We start from the raw sequence: 13,784 nt of genomic DNA, 5'->3' as shown, positions 1-13,784 counted from the left end.
CTACCCTGGGGCCTTTTCTGCTAATTAGCCAGCTACAAATGAAGTATCACACAGATCTCACCCAGTGGATGCAGGGATTTATCCTTCAGTCAGATGCAGAGGTGACCCAAGCAGAGGCACACTTTATAGTGACATCAAGAGTCTTGATTTGCCTTTCTCATTCTGGAAAGCAATCGCACTACAGTGACTACAGGCAACTTACCCAAATACAGTGATGTTAACACAATTTGGGGCTTCTGATTCTGAAAACGTGAAGGTTTATTACTTTGCACTGAAGTGGCCCAATTCCTGTAAGAAAAGCAGGAGAATAATTAGAAATTTATTAGTGAGATAGGGTGACCCACAGCTATATTTTGTTGATGGAGATTATAAAGCACCTAATTTTGGCATTCTCCTTCTGAAATGTACGGCAACGTGGAATAGACTTGGCTTAGTTATGTTAAAGCTCAAAATTATTTCTAACTCAGTTTATAATGATTTTGTTCCCAGATTTTCCTCCTTGCAAAAATAACTTCTGCTCTCTAGGTTTGGACATTTAGTGTCCCTTTTATCAGATTACAGTTAATGAGATTCACTTTCATGTTTTGCTCCCCCAAACCCAAATGACAGAGGGACCTTTTTCTGTCATTGCAAAATTTCCTGCACCGAAAGTAAAAATAAATCTATTAGTGATTAAGCCTCACCAACTGGCCAAAGAATTTGTTACTCCAGTAAGCTTGTTATAGACTAAGTGGAAGCAATGCCCTAGGTGAGCCAGCTCATGTATTATTTGCTGCATGATAACATAAACAGCAGACATTAATACTCATTTCTTGCTAATGCATTCAGACTCATTATAAATGAGGAAAACAAAATTAATGGATTTGAGTTTACGGTGGATTTCCATTAGGGGCCTGTGTTCTAGCTACCGACACATCTGGATTTCCTAGGAATGAATGGGTTTAACCACAGTGTAATTGTTGCTTGCAGAAAATAATTAATTAAGCCATGTAGAAGGTTTTGTAAAAGCATTCAAAACAATGGGAAAATTCTCAGTTGCCTCTTCTTGCTTTTAGCACAATGATATATATCCCCTTGTGCTTGATCATAAATTGATGTGTAATTTTCACAGATTGTGTGATACAGGACATATTTATAGTCTCACAGTACAAGGATTTAGAGAAACAAGACTTTGGAAAGGAAAAACCTGTGCCAAAACACAGATTCACGTGTGTATCATGCTGCGACAAAATGTAGTTGTAGTACAAGGAAGCAGTTACACACCTTCTAAAACGGCACAGAGAATGAAAAGACAAACCAACTGATCGTCCATATTTCTGAATTATTTTGCTGTCATGCATTCATTTCACACAAGTACTTTGTGTGGGATGGAGGATGGGTTGCAAAGAAGGAAGAACAGCTTTAAAAGCAGAATTTGTTAACCCTATCACAACAATATAGCCCTGGGAGGAACTCCAAGAGGTCACTTGCACCAAAGCTGGATGACAATCTCACTCTCAACATGTTTGTGTAACCCTTGTTAAGAGCCCTGCAATTATGGCAACGCCGCACCGTTCCCATGTCACTTAGTCCTTTAGTATCTTAACGTAACATTTCTTAATAGTTCACCTGAACTTTGCTGCATTTTGAGCCCATTATTTCTTGCCCTAGCTTATTAGGACATGGAGAAGAAACTATTTCTTTCAGATATGGATCTACAGTCTCTCAAAGGACTAACGGAGGCCTGTGCAAGATGCCTCTGCATAGTTTGATGGAGTGCAAAGGCTGAGTAACTTTAAAATACAGCCAGTTCCTCCAATATTTAAAGATGTTCTGCATGCTTCATAACAACAGTAAGAGTCAGAGCTGGACCATATGCTTAGCATACAAGCAAAGTAATGAAAAAAGTATTAAAGTATTTAATGACAGACATGCATAATAACCAGTAGGAAAAACAGCATACAAACAGGGAAAGAACTGGTCAAATATATGTAACATGTAAAGGTGACTCAGTGTTGTTGGACTTGGTCTTGACAATATAAGCACCAGTGTATGTTACTGTGCTTTTGATTTCTGTACCTAATGAAAGAACCTGAGCAATGAATTCGGTCTTGAAGAGCGTCTGAGTGAATGACAGATGACAGATAGGTGGTAGAGACAGACAAACAGTCAAAATGAATACGGTTTGGCGTGTGATTGACTGTGGGAAGTGCTAAATCGTTTGGAGATCCTTTGCCAATAGTAGCCAACAGGGGAGGCTCGCCAACACTTTCCTTTCTGTTTAGAGAATATATAGTATATATTCTGTACAAAGACTGAAAAGCCTTGCCCTTCTTTGTCAAGGCCTTTCTGTCTATATAGACAGTACATACACACTACAGAGAGAGAGAATACACACAGTGTGCACTCCTCACACAGGAAGAAAAGCCTTGCCTCGGCTCACCCTGCCTCACCGAGGCTTTTCTGCCTGTATATAGAATAATTACAGAGGGAAAGTTGTCACTTCTCACCTCACCTCGTGAGGCCTTTTCCCCCCTGTGCAGAGCACACACATTCCCTCCATGTGTTCCAGGGTCCATCTATCCCTAAGATACAGACAGCATATATTATCTGTACAGGCAGAAAAGCCTCAACTAGGCAAAACGACTGGAGGTGTACGTACGGCGTATGTACGTGGCCGTGCAGGGTTACAGACGGCGACCCCCGTCACCCACAGACTAAGCGGGCCGGGCCGAGCCGAGCCGAGCCGGGCCGGGCCGGGCCGGGCCGGGCCGGGCCGGGCCGGGCCGCGCCGCTTCTCCCTGCCACGCAGGCCCTTCCCGTCACGGAGCGGGTCACGCGAGCGCTTCCCCGCGGGGCGCGGGGCCCAGGCTGCCTGCCGCAGCCCTCCCCGGCCGGAAGCGAGGCGCGGGCGGGCGGCGGGAGGCGGGGCGCCAGGCCTCCCTGACGCCGGGCAAGGCGGTGCGCGGCGGAGGCGCCGCCAGGGGCCGCTGTGGGCGGCGGCGTTAACGGCCGCAGGGCCGCGGTGGCGGGAGCGGCGCTCGGGCCCGCCTGCGCGCTCCCCTCCTCTCCGCTCCCGTGGGGCGGCCGCGGCCTCCCGCCCGTTGGCGACCCTCGGCGCCGGGCTGCCGTCGGGGCGGAGAAGAAGGCGGAAGAGGAGCGGGCCGGAGTTGAGGAAGCGCTGCGAGAAGCCATGTCCGCGCCCGCCGGGCTGCCGCCGCGGCCCGCCGGTGCCGCCGCCGCCGTTTACCCGGGCGGGCCGGGCGCCTCCCGGGAGGCCGCGGCCCCTCAGAGCGGCGCGCCTCGCTACCAGAACGGTGAGGGGCCGGCGGCCTGCGCGGGGCCTAGCGCTGGCGGCGGGGAGAGGCCGCCCGCGGGGTCCCTGGGGCGGGTTGCATTGCTCCCTGGCTGGGGGCCCTGCGGGTGCTGGGGGAGGGGGGGGCTGCGCGTTTTTTCCTTCCTCCTGGGGTGGCGGGAGGTGCGGCCGCTGCGGGGGGCGGCGTGGGCGCGGGTCCGGCGGAGGGCCCGGCGGTGGGCCGCGGCGGAGCCGGCAGGTGAGGAAGCCCTTTCTCTGAAAAGCGGCAGAACCCGCCGGAGCCGCTTGGGAAACGCGCGTCCCGCCCCGGGCCCCCGCCGCTACGTGCGGAGTTAACTTTTAAGGGAAAGGAGCGAGGGAGGGGGTGTCCGCTTCTTTCTCGTCTCGGGAATTTGGATCTGCCGGGGGTCGTGGCGGCTGCTTTGTGGCGTTTCGGGAAGGCTCTGGAGGCCGAGGCTCCGCCAGGCCTGGGCTCTGGCAGTCGTGCGTGAGTATGGGCAGACAACCACGTATTGAGGATGAGAGTGCTTGCTTTACTTCGTAGCTGTTCATGAACTTGAAAGGAGTAGGTGGGTAGGCGTTCGCGCAGCTGGATCTTGGGTTTTGGGTCGAATAAACAAGATCGGACCCGTGGAACGTGGGTCACTGAAAAACAAAGGTAAAACAGCTCAAAGTCACGAAATACCGACGTGCTTTTCAGATGGAGAAGTGTCGAGACTGTGCTGTGAATTAAAATAATTAGCGTGCAGTTCCTCATTTTTAAATTGATGTGCTATAAAATCAGTTCTTTATTAATACACCTCGTTAACTTTTCAGAATGCCTGTGTGATCTTCATCCCCACCTAATGATGGTTTTGTATCTAAATTGGGCCTCTTGCTTGCACAGAGTTTTAGCTCCTGCTGTTAAACCCTTTATTTTGTAGTCTGACTGTTTTGTGCACAAGCGTTTTTTTTCTGCACAGGTCAGTATGCAGGGTACTGACCTACAAAATTTTTTACTCGTGAATATTTCTCATCTCCAAAGGGGTAGTTAGGCAATAAGCGCTTACATGCCTATAAAGTAGGTTTTGAGTCAGTTTCCAGGTAATGCAAAAGTCACTGAAGTGAATGAAAAGTAAGGTAGATATTGGGGAGATACTAATGCCTCAAATGTGTCCAAACTTTAGTATTGTAGTGCTGAGTTTTGTCAGAATTACTCAGAAAATGCCAACTTACGGCTTTCAGTAAAAAAACATGTCATTGTCAGGACACAGCTACTACAGTATCAATAACCTGGAAGCGCGTTTGACAGAAACAAATAGAAACTGACATGCAACGTTCTCCTTGTGTTTTTAACTGAATGAAATGGTAGTTCTAAAGAGCTATCATTACTATTTGTTAACTCCATGTTGCTGCTAATATTCTTAAAAGCAACTCGTTTAAAACCTTGTAGTAGGCCATTTATTTTCTGTGAAACACTTTTTCTTTAATTACTGCTCAGTAATAGTCTTGAATTTTTATTTTATAACTTTCTAACTACTCAACTTAACTTTGGCTTCTGTGTTGCTTAAGATATCTTACAGGGATGTGTATTTGATGATTTGTAGGCAAGAACTCTGAATTTGTCATTTTGTGTCATTTAGCAATAGCATTCCAGAATTTTTAGATTAGTGTATCTGTTGTCTTTTAGTACTAAACTTCTGAAGTTATAACACAGGATTTGAGGCTTCTTTTGTTTTTTTAATTGTAATAGGAGGGGTGGTAGAGGGGAAGAGTATAGTCTTTTTCTGTTACTGGAAATTTCCATTCTGTCTGATAGAAGCTAAATTTCACAAAGAAGATTGTCTTTGCTTTTGAAATTTAATTTTATGTCAGTATAATGGAGTTTAAATGTAAGATACTTAAGTGAATACTGCTATTTCTATATTGGCTGAAAGAAAACACTAGTGCATCCTTTCAGATGTTTAGAGTGCTCTGTGTTTTAATTTCGTAAAATGTGGATTTTTCAGGTAAAACTTTGAAGTTACTGGGATCTGATGAAAGAGGGGCTGGTTTTTGCAGAAAGCGAGCAACCTGTTGCACATACAGTGATATTAAAAAGGATGTTCAGCCTTGTTTTTAATAAGTTTTGCCTGGCCCCAATCATCAAGTCCATTTCAGACCCTTGGAGACTTTAGTTTTAGTATAACTTCAGTCTTTAAAAAAAAAAAAATCTTGTTTGTATTTTTGGTTTTTTTATTCTTTCCTACAGTGCTCTCAGTTTGATCCTATACTAAAATTACGTGTTTAAAAAAAAAAAAAAGCCACCCTCGTTTGGGGTGATGTTCTTAAGTCTGGGGCTTTAAAATACTGTTCTTCTGAATAAAGTCTTGCAAGCTTGAGAAGCTTTTATTGTAGTAGCCTTACAGGTGGCTTTGTATCTAAGTGGAAAATGACCCGTCTCCCAGTTTCAGCATAATAAAATGTTGCTTGTTAAATCAGTACTAAAAGATGATGTGTTTTTCCAGTAGTGATGGAAGACTTCAGCATTAACAATTTAATGTATTGAAATGTAATGCTGAGAGGATACTTGAGTTGAATCCCCATGGTTCTACAGATTTTTGTCTAGTGTTGTCTACAACTGGTTTGTAAGATTACCATTGGCATTTTGGGACCATAATTTTCTTATGATGTTATTTAGCCTTGTTTTCCATCCCTCCTCAGACTTCGGATCTTTTGGATAGTTTCATTAAACTTGATAAAGAGGATAGAGGTCCAAAAGATACAAAATCCCTGAATATTTTGTGAAAATGGGAATCTGGGTGAATGAAGGAGCTAGACATTAATTCTGTGACTGAGCTGTTGTGGGAGCTCAGCAGTGGCTTGATTTGCTGGCTTGTTTGCCGGCAATTAACAAGGCACAGTAGTGCTGTCCCCTGTCCATCCCATGAGAGGTATGCGAGGGAGCTGCCGTGAGTCTTCTCTGGAGGTGGATAAAAGGATGTTAAAAGTTACAGAAAACTAACAGGTGTTCTTGGCTAGGAAGGAAGTTGGTGTTGTAGAGCATGTAGACTACATGTAGGTAGGGTACATGGCAGATGGCTAAATTATTCAGGTGAGAGAATGCATGGACATAAAAACCAAGCAAATGTGACACTAGCAAGTAAAGCTTTACTAATTCACATAGTGGTATAGCCATAGTGCTGCTGCTTTTTTTTTGTGGTGGCTTTTTTCCCCTCATTAAAAAGTGATAAGGCTTTTGGGGTTCAGCTGTTAATGCCTGTGTAGTTATACATTGTAACATTATAAAGTATTAATTTGTCTGTAGAAGGAGAGGTTGACTGCTTTCATTATAGAGATGGCGTTTCAGCAGTACACGATCTTTGTGCAGCTAAGGTTTTCACCTCCTCTCGTGGAGTTTTTTTGAGAGATTTGTCAGGTGTTTTGGGAGGAGGGTGGAGTACCTGAGACATCAGGACAGATTGTGCAATTAACCGGATGTCAAAATGACACTGAAGATGTTCCCAGATTTCCAGTGTTGAAAACTGTCCAATTATCTAGTCATCATTAGTAGCTTCAGCTACTAATTGCAGTACAAAAATTACTTTCTACTCACGTTCTTTATAATCAAATGGGCAAAAAACTCACTTCAGATAATGGGAATAATCTTTCATCTGTAATTGTAAAACTTGCTTTTAAAGGACCAGGAGTTTGAAATCAAAAATACAAATTTTCAAATGTCAGGTGTGTCTGTCTTCCGTGAGGTCTTCACGGGATTTATACTCTTGTGTGCTCATGTATAGTTTTAAACTTACAGATGTTTCTACTTAAAAATGCAAATAAAGATGACTCAGGCTTCCTATAATGTAGAGACTGATATCTTGTATTGCTAATTTAATCTGTCTTTATTTATGGTGTGTGTTTTTAAACCAGAGCTAGATACTGCAAGACTTTGCAGTAGATGATTTGATATGCAACCTTTTATTTGGAAGTCAGGTGCTCCTAAGCCAGTTTCTAAATTATACCTGCTCAGTTGGTTTATTCCTCATATTTCAGTAAAACAAATACACAGACTCTTCAGAGAAAACATCTCTTCTTGCCATCTTAAGTGACATAGCTGCTTAAAGCAATAAACCTCAACAGATACAAGTTATTGGTGTATTTTTGAGTTGGCTCTTTCAGACTTTAAAAAAGCAGGTCAAAAGTTTGCCAAACTTCACGTAGCTGTTAATGACTTGCTAACTCAAAATCATTTTCCTTTAAAGAAGAATAAACTACAGAGCTCTATGAAGCAGCTCCCACTTTTTCAAGAAAATAATGAATCAGAAGCATAGTTACATACTCTCCTCAAAACTCAGGATGTAATTTTTTTTAAGCTCTTTATGCTTTCTCCCAAAGTGCCTTTCTGTCTTTTGACCCAACAGTCCAAGTTACTGCTGTTCATTTTTTTAGCTCCTTTCTCTTCTACTCAACTTTCTGGGTTGTCAGTTAAGACAAGGCATTTTTAATTTTATCAGGAAGCAATTTTGGGCAGTATGTTCCTTGCTTATGGGATTCCATTAACAAATTCATTATTAAAATGCCTTGCGAGTTAATTATAGAACATCTGGGAGTTCCTTGGAAACAGTGACTTTTCAGAATTTCAAGACAAGAGAAGTAATACTTACATTTTGTAATCATTGTAAATATAAGGAGGGAAATCAACAATTCATTATTATCACAGCTGCTGTTTAGTTTGCGAGTGGCCAAGTGCTGTGCTTGTGTTTCTGTTCACCAAGGGCTGGGAAGTAACACCATAGTAATTCAGTGTGACTGTAAGCGGTAGGGTGTGGTAATTTTAAGAAAGGAAGTTATCAAGGAAATGCATTTGTGGTTCACTAGAGAATAAAAATAGGGTTCAGGAAAAGAACCTGAGGAAGAACTTCCAGATTTACCATTGATCAGTTGGACATAGTTAACATTCGGTCTCTAGTAAACAAGTACTTGTTTGACCCTTGCTGGACCAGTATGTAATTAACCTCTAATGTTGTAGAGCCAGTTGCAGTGACAGTGGAGGTCAATTTCTCTGATACCAACATCTCTTATACCTGATGTAAGAATCAGGCAATAAACAGAAATGAAGTGCCTTGTCAGATACTCTGTAGTTTCATAAAAATGTTGGTTTTCATAAAAGCGTAATACAAAAGAACATCGAAGACAAAAATAACTGCCCTGCAGCACTTTATCTTGGTCACCATATTGAGGATTTGTAAAGAAGAGTACCTGCATTTTTATAGATTGACATATTGGTTTGACTGCAGCTTTTCATTTTCCATATTCAGTTAGTTTCTTTAAGGCATACTGTTGTATTCAGACACTTAGAAACATCAATTTGGTGCTTACTGTTGCTCACTATTTGTTTAAACATTAATCTCCTAAAAACTCTTAAAAATACTCAAAGTACAAATGTGAGGCATACAATCTTGGCATGGAAACTTCTTTTGATAATGGAAGCAATCCATTTTTCCGTTAGTTCTGTGTGTGTTTGCAAATTACTTCAAATACTGCATTTTGCATGCATTATAGTTGGTTTGTTCTCTTTCTGCTGATGGAAGCTGGCCTCAAAAACAGTGACAGAAAACAAGAAGAAACCAATTGTTTGTTAGAGTAAGTAGAGAGTCCATTGGCACTACTAGCAGATGCACCTTTAATACATGTGATGCTTTCTCTTCCTTTCAGGTCCTGTGCAGAGTCGGATGCAGTTCCCCTCTGGCTATGGCTCGCATCTTCCAAACTACAGTGTGCCCTCAGGACACTATTCCCAAGTGCCCAGTAAAGCTGCTGCTTCACATTTGGATAATCAGTATAGAGCCAGTTACTATCCTACTTACTATTCAGCACCAGCACAAAATGTTATGACACCTTCTGTGGGTACCAATGTGTTGAATACACAGGAATCACAGCAGTTGTACAACAAAACTCCTGCCCATACAGTGGGGTCAGCTGAAGGACCTATTCAAGGAGCAATATCATCTGCATCCTACTTGCGTACAAGTGCTCAGCAGTCATATTCAGCATTTGGTAATCACTACAGCAATTCTGTCAGCTCTTCAGTTGCATCTCAGGGATTTCCCCTTAATTCTGATCACTACACCATGCCCGTGGTTTCTAGTGGCATGTATCCTAATGTTTCCTATCCTCCTGTGGCTGCTGGCGGTGTGTATGGGCAGGCATTTACCTCTCAGACCCTACCTGCTGTTGGACAGTTCAAAGAGACAAATACATTTTCTAGCCAGAGTACATCAGTACCTCATTCACTTCAACAGCATGTTCCAGTGGGATATAATACAACATTAACAACTATTTCATCTGCTCAGTCCGTTCAAGACAACCTCTGCAGGAATCTCACTGGATCGGTTGCTAAAGTAAACAACCAAATAAATACAGGTATGGTATTATTTAAAGGACAGTGAACTTCCAGATGTGTTTGGGGAACATCAGAAATCATGTGCTTTTGTTGGTTTGTACTTGTTCACTATGTGAAATTCTGTATCATAATTTTGAATTCTGTCCTTATTCATTCTTGAAACTTTTTTCAGTTGGTTACCACAGTCCTCACAATAGCAGCTAATCATATCACTGACATGTTTCTCTTGAGAGGTACAGAAGATGACACTATTTGGGGGATGGTTTTAGTTTATTGGGAGTGTGTGTGAGTAGCCTTGGAAGGGAATTTTTTTCATGCAGTTTTGAAGGAATGTGTAATTTCTGAAATATCTCTATTAATCACAAAGGTACTTTTTTCCTTTTCTGGCTAGAGAATTTTTTTAAGCCGTCATCTAAGTTGATTCTTTAAATTTTACCTAAGTGACCACACATGCACTCTTCAGAAAGTTCAGAAAAAGTAGAAGCCTACATGGAGTTGGAGGCAACTGGGTTTTTTTTAATTAATATTTTTGAAAAGCATTTGAATGAGAGAGCAATTTCGGTGGTTTTAGCTGATTTTTGTAAGCAGTAACTTGACATTTCTAGTATGGATGTAGCTATAAAGAAGGAAGTTGTGAAGGTGCCAGTTGAGGGCAAGTACACTCAGTCCTCTTTAGCAGATGCAGCTTCTGCTTCATGGGAAAACTGAGTTAAGTTCATGGGGTAGGCAGTACTTGGTAGGAAGAATGGAAGAGATGAGAGCTGTGGGAGTGCCTCCACATTGAAACATCTTGCTCTCCTTCTGAAAGCAATAGCGCGTGCAGGAAAATTCTGGTTTTCTTTCTATACTGGTAATTTTCTGACTTCATGCAGTTTTGACTTGTAAGCTGTGCAAGAGTAATGGCTTTCTTTTTCTGCTGAGACAGATATTAGAGAACTATAGAATGTTTCCTTTTTTTATGCCAGATATTTCAGATTAGAATTTAACATTAGAATTGTTTTAAGAGTCCTTGTAGCTGAGGTTTTCTAAGACAAAGGACTTGGGAAAGATCATGGTTTTGATGATGGTAAAGCTTTGCCTGGGAAAGCCAGCTAAGCTTAAATCAAGCTCATCCAATCCATACCAAGGTTGAATTTAGTTTCAATATTGCTTTTTTTTCCCCCTAAGACTAGGATGTAGAGTGTCATCCTTCAGCTCAGTTTTAGTACTTTGAATATTAGTAGATTTGAATTCTGTGTCTATGAGGTGCTCTGTGCCATTTCCTGTAATATTTCAAAAACATGAAACAAAATACTGTTTAAAAAAGAAAAATAGGGAGCTCCTTAAAAAGCTTCTGAAGTTAACAGCATTTCATGGTTGAGCATAAAAACGAATTCTTTCAAGGACTATAGGTTTAAAACTCTGGCCAAAAAAATTGATTCTGTTGAGCACAGAATCTACAGCTGGACTTGACGGAATGCAGGTATTGTTCCAGAATAGTAAGGTTTGCAGTAGTCATATGAAAATGCGTTACTGTTTGTTCAGACTGTTAGTTTTATTTACAGAAGTTTTTAATTAAATGCCTGTTAATTTTATTTCCTTTGAAGGTGTCTTGAAATATATGATTTGTTCATAACAATATTTTTTTATAAGGAACAGCTGTTTTAAAGGTGAAACAGTAGAGCTGACCAGACCATGAAGAGCAATGTGAGCAATGGATAGTCTTATATCTGAACGATTCCGTGCTCTTCTTAAGGGAGTGATTGAGTTAATACATGGCCTCAAGGAAAAGTAGTAACATTGCGCTTGAATTTCAAAGAGCTGATAGTGGTGCGTGATAGGTACACACTTTGCAGTTAAGAAAATAAACATTGATCCACTGTTTCTGTTAACACTTGAGTAATATTGCAGTACTTGGTTTGTTTGCCAGACTGTAGGCATAATTCAGCCACACTCAGACTCTTTCAGAGCTTGTAAAGCTGCTGAGATAAGCATGCCCTGTGCTTTGTTGCACAGTGGACTGGATTGTGGAACTGATCTATCTGGAGAATAACTTTTTTCTCTTCCCTCTGAATCCTGGTTCAACCTCGGCACACAAATGATTGTATTTACTGACTGGGAAAGAGCAAATAAAGATAGCAACCAGTAGCTAGGCTGAAGGAAGAGCCAGGCTGTTTTATTACTAAATTCTGAAGACTTACACCATTTTAAGATACACTGAAATTCCTAAGTGTGCTTTCTGTGACTGTTCATGTAAAAAAAATTTGATATGGTATCCTACTATTAGTCAGAGTGCCAATAAGATAGCTTGCTATAATTGGTGCTATGCTGTGAAATAAGACCCCTTACAATCCTTAAATTATAAATAAGCAAATCTTTGAAAGACTGTCACTCAGGATGCTACTGTCTTAATGTATTTTTCAATAGCAGTTTTGTGCCGTCAGTGAACACTGAAAGCTCTCTGTGATGAAAATTAAACACTCTCTATGTAGAAGAATGCCATGTTTTTAATAAAATCTGTGTGTTTAAACAGGACTTAGGAAACTTAAGCTGGCATGAGCTTTTGAGAAGTTTGGTGATTTCTGAATTGTTTTCTACTTGAATCAGAAAAGTTCTAAGCGTTGGACTTACAATTGGATTTTTAAAGAAACCAATTTGTGTAGGGCCTTGGAAAGCCCCCCCAAATGCTGACTCTATTAAGATCAAACCCCTGAGCTGCTGTATGTCACGTACTAAGGATGTAGAACTGCAGCAAAATCTTTTTCTAAAACTGTGGCAGCCACTGTCTGAAATCACTGAAGTATTTTCAGTGAAGCTTGCTGAGATTTCACTAGAAGAAAAGAAATTTATTTTAAGAGGAATCTTTTGCTGGAAGTTGACTTGTTTTGATGAATAGCAGCCAGTGGTTTAGACTGGTTTCAGCTAGCAAAAACACTGTCTTCTAGTTTTAAATTCTATATTTCAGTAGAACAGTGTTGGTATAAATCTGTCCAGAAATGGTGTCATGCTATGTAAATAACACATTTTGTGTTACTAAGGCTTTTTGTCTTTCTAGGTCAGTAGCTTTCCTTAATGTTTTTCCAGCTTATTTCAGCTGAAATCAGTGCACTTTGATTTTTCTTGGTGCTTTCCAGTCAGTGTGGATGTCAATCAGGATGCCTAAATTTTACTAGTCTCCTCCCTGAGGAGAGAGAGACTGAGAACTCCTGCAGGTATATGGTATGGGTTTCTTTGCTTCCTGGATCTTGTCTACTGTCCTGTAACTGTAGGCAGTCTGCCTGAGCAGGAGACACTTTAATTTCTTTATCTCCTGCACATACTTCCCCTTATGTCAGATCAGGATCTAAAGTCCTTGCTGCCCCAGTTCCGTAGGAATGTAGGCTATAATCCCGTAAATCTGCTAATATAGGTGTGGTTGGAAAAAGGGGACAGACTGCAGCCAAGATACAGAAAGTCGGCAAGATAGGATGCTGTTGAAAAACAAGCTGCAGGGAGGTGATAAATCTCAGGAGAAATTGCTGGGGGGGCGGGGGGGGGCCAGGAAATGAAGATTGCAGCTGTAGCAACTCAAAAGGGGTGGTTCTTGCATCTTCTGAAAACTTGAGAAGATACTGTGGTGATACGCTTTTTAACTACTACCTGTAGGTCTCAAGTTGGAAATTAAATAAAAAACTTAAGTGATAGTGTATAGGAAAAATGATGAATTACACTGCTAATTTGCACAGCTCTGCAGATTCTTTCTGTAACATACCTTTTAGCTGTAGATCTTTCTTGGTACATGGCTTTCGTAACCAAGTGGTATACTTAGTCATTTTTAGTGCAAGAGATGTTCATGGTTGAAAGGCACAAGAGAAAACTTCAGTGCACATTAAAGGTGAGAGAAGTGGAAGGTGAAAGACAGAAAGTACTGTGTCACTGAGATCGGGTTTTATATTTATTGCAGCCTGACAAAGCTTTTGGCTTCTCATGATATCAGTTGGTGGGAATGTTGTGTGACCTGATGGGGCTTGCCCTGGATAAACTGATGGGAAACTTGTACTCTAAACTGGTGTTCAGTCCAGCTTTGTCTTGAGCTAAAATACGCCATCCTAAATTGATCACTACTTATATGACAGGGTGCAATCTTCTTACTGGCCGAGGGGAAAA

The 13,784-nt window shown here is 41.5% G+C and overlaps 1 protein-coding gene across 11 annotated transcripts in view; it reads left to right on the top strand.

Annotated features, from left to right (window-relative positions):
- The first annotated feature begins 2,999 nt into the window (after positions 1-2,999).
- SEC24B (SEC24 homolog B, COPII coat complex component) overlaps positions 3,000-13,784 on the top strand; it is a 49,551-nt gene continuing 38,766 nt past the window's right edge. For 9 of the 11 annotated variants that reach the window (XR_008233208.1, XR_008233209.1, XM_052774757.1 and 6 more), the window contains exons 1-2: positions 3,000-3,296; positions 8,972-9,679. Coding sequence is in view for 9 of the 11 variants with exons in the window: in XM_052774757.1 (XP_052630717.1) it covers positions 3,173-3,296; positions 8,972-9,679 (832 nt within the window). In the remaining 2 variants the exon portion in view is untranslated. The remainder of the gene's footprint in view (positions 3,297-8,971; positions 9,680-13,784) is intronic. The other 2 variants (XM_052774703.1, XM_052774744.1) reach the window with 2 other exon arrangements.

The sequence above is a fragment of the Harpia harpyja genome, chromosome 2 (genome assembly GCF_026419915.1).
Source record: "Harpia harpyja isolate bHarHar1 chromosome 2, bHarHar1 primary haplotype, whole genome shotgun sequence".
Lineage (NCBI taxonomy): Eukaryota > Metazoa > Chordata > Aves > Accipitriformes > Accipitridae > Harpia > Harpia harpyja.
This window is presented reverse-complemented; position numbering and strand designations above follow the sequence as displayed.